The 5320-nt window shown below is 41.2% G+C and overlaps 1 protein-coding gene across 1 annotated transcript; it reads right to left on the reverse strand.

Moving 5' to 3' along the window:
• Nucleotides 1–1271: 1271 nt before the first annotated feature.
• On the reverse strand, nt 1272–3898 carry LRRC30 (leucine rich repeat containing 30). The gene has a single exon (XM_008505526.2). It carries the CDS (start codon nt 3711–3713, stop codon nt 2817–2819), a length of 897 nt encoding a protein of 298 aa, XP_008503748.2. The 5' UTR covers nt 3714–3898; the 3' UTR covers nt 1272–2816.
• Nucleotides 3899–5320: the final 1422 nt, after the last annotated feature.

Raw genomic sequence — 5320 nt, forward strand, 5'->3', positions numbered from 1 at the left:
TCTTTTTTTTCTCTATATTGCTCCCTCTCTGATGTCAATATATATATGTATATCTTCATTTGTTTCTCATGCATATTTCTATGCATTAACAGTGACATACAGTTTTTTCTTTTCTCTGGAAGAATCCATAACACTACCTTTAGTCATGTGAGATCATTTTCTGTATCCCTGAGAAAGCTATTTATAAGGCACTTGAGTAAGGTATGAAAGAAATACTAAAACAGTTCAGTAGAAATTATCTTCTTAATGGTAAAACCTGAATTATACATTAAAGTAAAATTCATCCAATGACTTATATTATGCTGTTTAAAAAAAGGTAGAGACTTTTATGTGTTTCATATTCTTACAAAGGTTTATTAGCTTGAGTAAAAGGTTATTATTATTCAATTGAATAATTGAATTTTAAATTATTGGTATTGCACTTCATATTATAGCTGCTTTTCCAGATGCATTTGATTATGTCAAATTTGCCTTTTAATCTTCCGTCTGGAGACCATTTTCTTGAATCATGAGCTGTTTCTCTCCCTCCACAGTGGTATCCTAATGAACACACACAGTCCAGCCTCACATCTTCCACATAAATCACAGTGCATACTTCTCCTAGTTAGATTACATTGGAGGCTATCTGGTGTCATATAATCCTGGATACTGATATGTGGAAAATCTTCAGGTGATTAATGCCATAGGCATGTGATTTTCCTGCAAAGCACTATTGTAGAACTGCAGTGTTTACATGAAAGCCACTTAGTGATATAAAGTGGGCATTTAGAAAAATTAATAATCTGAGCCTCATCCCCTCCTAGAATTATGTGTTGATATTTCTATAATAATTGCAACTTTATTTCTTGATACTAATTGAATCACGTGTTGATTTATTAAGCATATTGTTCATTAAAACACCTGGAACTTTGCTATAAATCTTATTGCACAGTGAAATGCACTTATTGCACAGTGCATGTAAAGCCACACATAAAATATCTTTGCATTTGAAGCATACTGTGAGCAAAAAGAAGTCACAAAATAAAACTCTGCTTTGGTGTTTGTTTACTTGCTTTGTTTGTTTGCTTAATGCTCAAGAAAATGTGCCCTTCAGAAAGGTTTTTTTGTTTTCTACAAATGTAAGATTTGTCCTTGACTGCACACTTGGAAACTGCAATTCCTGGGTATAACACAGAAATTCTCAGTTAAGATAACACACAAAACACAAAACAATTCAACATAATAAAATATCAGGTTAGGCAGCCCCAGAGGAGAGCGTTCTTTGAACACTGATTCTTCATTGCTGTGTTCAGTATACAATACCACACTGATAATGTCAGCATGGCCAAAGGTGCTGCCTTTGCTTGCATGTACCTATGATTTGTCTGCTCTTATCAGGCTCCTTCTACCTCTGCTGAAGAGTTTTTTCCCTCAGCTTCCCTAGAAACAGGATCAGCCTTCCAAAATTTTGAGCAAATTATGTTTTCAAGTCATCACTGATTCCTCTGACTTGACATAGGATGGGAAGCACTTTAAAAGTGGCTTTGAATACTCTTAATTATCTCAAGGATTACAGACTCATTGCTATTTTACACTGCCATTACAAGCATGTATCTCAACTGATTTCAAAGGAATTGCTTCTGTTTTACACTGGTGTGAGGGAACAAAAAAAACCAGGTTGCATAAATTGTTAACAGCTCTTTCAAACTGCCTCTTTATTACCAGATAAAACTTTGATGAAGGACATTCACAGGAGATCGATATGAGAAACCATATAAGACCTGACTTTAATTCCACCGGCTGATACTGAAAATCACGGAAGTAAGTATTTGTTTCTGAAGCTCTTACTTAAGCTGATGATTGGTTTGGTGCTGCTTTTCCTGAAAGAAATATTTCACCTTTAGGAGACATATGGCCTCCTGAGTAAAGTTACTCCACAGCTCAGATTGCAGGGATGCAGGAAAGGAAACTGAGTGCAGTCGTTCATCAAGTAACGAGCAACTTCATCTGACAGCCTTCTTCTGAGGGAATAAGGGCTCGCGTTCATTCCTCTGCTTGGTGTGGATGCTGCTCCTGGTTGACTCCTGATGCTGACTCCTGCCCACACCACTGCAGACACCCTAAGAGGGGTTTGTGTCTCACGAGGGAAACTGGAAGCTTTGGAAAAGCTTGGGGTTTTCTTCCAAAGAACTGGAAAATTGCCTCCTCCGTGGCAATCTTCACCCGTAATAATTTATAGAGGACAGCGCACAGCCATGGAATAAACAACAAATAGTATTGAACTGGCCAGAAATATACTGCCTGTGAGCTAATATAGCTCAGGATATATTCACTGTTGAAAGTAAATTAAACATGTTCCTTGAGATTCACTTAAATAGCAGTGTTTGTTTATGTAGTAGTTTATCTGTGTATGAAGAGGTGAGCAGGTGTTAAAGTGCAACTGCAATCACATACAGGAACTAATTTAGATTAATATTTCTCCAACCTAATAGCTGGCAAATACACATTTCTGCACTTCGAGCAGTCTGCCTTAATTTGTTTCTGTCAAATGAAGAGCAAACATTTTATCACAGGATTGTGTTGGGTTTTTTTTTTTTTAGAAAAAAAAACCCCAAACACATCAACACTGAAGGTTACAAATGTGGATATTTTTAGAAAGTTTGCTCTTCACACGCTTAATCAAGACCATCATACTTTCCTTGCTTTCCTCCAAGTGTTACTAAAGCTGTTCACGGTCTTCGAAATCGGAGGATTATGAAGTGGAAATGCCTATGCATGAAAGCTCTCCCATACAGCCGAGTCTTGATGACAGGTTTCATCCTAAACCCACTGGAGACTCAGCTGTGCTCCTTTTTCTCCCTGAGGTAGCTGAAGAGGGCATCCAGTCCCTCCTCGATGACCTCAGGCAAGGGCCGGGACAAGGGGTTGTGAGCGATGTGGAGGCCTTTGTCCATCGGGTTCCAGGCAATGCGCGGCAGCCGGCGCAGGAGGTAGAGGTCATCTGGAAGAGTCTGTATGGAGTTGTAATCCATGTTCAGTAATTCCAGTCTGGTGATGAAGCAGAGGGAACGTGGCAAGCTGCGTATGTTGTTATTCTCCACGATAAAGATTTGGAGATTAGCCAGATACTGGATGCTCTCTGCAATGTTTTCAAGCTTGTTGGATCCTAGGTGCAAGAAGTCTAAGCTCCTCAGCGCATAAACGCAGAGAGGAATTTGCACAAAGCGGTTGTTACTGAGGTTCAGTTTCCTCAAACTTGTCAAGTCAGTGAAGCTCAAGGGTAGATGCGAGATGCAGTTGTGCGAGAGGCTCAAAACCTCCAGCTTCCTGCACAAGCTGAGCTCTGCCGGCACTTCTGTCAGGCAGTTCATGTTGACGAACAAGACCTTGAGGTTCCTCAGCAGCCCAATCTCTTTAGGCAAACACTTGAGGCAGTTGCCAGCCAAGTTCAGCACTACCAGCCTGTCCAGTTTCGCCAGCGAAGGAGGAATCACCACCAGCTGGTTGTGTGAAAGGTTCAGTTTCTGCACCTCACGCAGTTTCCACAAGAATTCGGGAGTGCTGGTCATCCCTTTCATTATGAGGCTCAAGCTGACATAACGCAATCCCCTTTTGAGCAGTGACTTGGGTTCTTTCCCCGCGAGAAGAGCATCTTCCCAAGCAGGCAACTTTGCACCTTTCCTCAGAAAAAACATGCTCCTTCTCCTCTTGTTCTTCGAGTGGTCAGTTCCCATAACACCCTGGATCCCTCCTGAGAGATGAAATGAGGTTTTCTTCCCTTACAAGTGCTACACCAAATGCAAATGTCAACAGGAGATGACAGCTTGCAGAAGGCAGGAAAGTCAAAGCAAGGAGACAAGGAGGAGCCTGTGAAGTGCATCTTAGTCCACCAGGGTGCTTTCCATAGCCACTGAGGGAAAGTTTCACTTTTGGGGGCTTATGTTGGTCTTGGTGCACAGTCTGTAATGAAATACTTGCTCCTGACTTGTGAGCAAACCCATTCAATTCAAACTGAATGCCACAAGACAGCTGTCACTGTCATTTGGCCTGGGCTTTATTGGACAGACGTGTATCTTCACTGCAAAAAGGTCACAAGGACGCTGTATATAACTTCACCATGTCAGCTTTCTTGGCTATCTGGTACATACCATGACTGCAGGACAATTAACAAGAGAGGTTTCAAAAAACAAACAAACAAACAAACTATATAGGAAAACAGCTAAAAAAACAAGCCATAATTTCCATTCAGATTTAAAAGACTTTCACAATAATTTTTATTTTGCTGTTCCTGATTGCACTGCCAATCCACCAGAAAACATTACACACTGCAAAAGTGCTGGTGAAGGCTTCATGTGAGTGCTGGTTTTCTCTTCAGTTAAAAATTATAAATAAAGAAAAAATTTTAGTTTAATTTTATATTATTCCCCCTTGCAGTGAAGGCAGGCTTCTTTTCTTTTCAGAAGAGGTACAACCTTCACTGCAACAGTGACATTTTCCAGTGGCATCTGTGCCCACTTGGATGTTTGTTTGCTACACACGTTGCCAAGTGCAAGCAGTCACACTGTGCAGTTCTGCCCAAATTACTCTGTCCTAAATGTCCTGTGCTACTTTCACACCCATAAGAGAGATTTTGGGGGGTCTGGTTCTCTTATGCTGCAGAAAATGTGGCCACTTAATGTTTCCCTGTGAACTTTCCTGTCTTTCTAGACTATTCTGGGGTACAGGGGAACTAGCAGTCAAATAGCTTGAACTATAAATGACATTTAACTCTGGGATAGAGGGACTGATGGGAGAGGAAGGAAGCAGTGAGGTATAATAATACCCAACAACAGCTGAAGTTAGTTCTGCTGATGAAAGGAAATTGTATTGCTACAGGAATATGCAGTGAGTTTACACTCAAAGGGTCCCTATAAAGGACATGAAAAAACTCCAGACATGACTTAAACAAGGTGAAAATCTCAGCAAATAGTACAAAACCTTCAGAGGTTTTCCTGTTCGGTGCATCTGTGGGGTTGAAAATTCCCTGCTGCTCTCTGAGAGGTTTGGTGATGGATATACTCTTCTCAACACATCATTTCAGAGACACTCACCCCAAAACCCTGAACCAGCTCAGATGCCAAGAGACTATGCATGAAGCTGCAGCTAGGAGTCAGGGCACTCCTGCAACCTCTTTGGGGTCAGTGCCTTCTCATTACCAAGCACTACCCCCTCCCTTTTTAATTTTGTTTCCCTGACAGAGCTGCACCTGGCTGGGAGGAGAGGGGAGTGCAAGGGCATCCCTGTCACTGTGTTTGGGAGTGGGATCCTACAATAGGAGAGGAGCCAAGACCACAATGAGGAA

Source organism: Calypte anna, chromosome 2 (assembly GCF_003957555.1).
Source record: "Calypte anna isolate BGI_N300 chromosome 2, bCalAnn1_v1.p, whole genome shotgun sequence".
Classification (NCBI taxonomy): Eukaryota; Metazoa; Chordata; class Aves; order Apodiformes; family Trochilidae; genus Calypte; species Calypte anna.

What these genes read in the sequence shown, in the direction of transcription:
- LRRC30 (XM_008505526.2), bottom strand. Translation starts at nt 3,713, where the DNA reads ATGGGAACTGACCACTCGAAGAACAAGAGGAGAAGGAGCATGTTTTTT.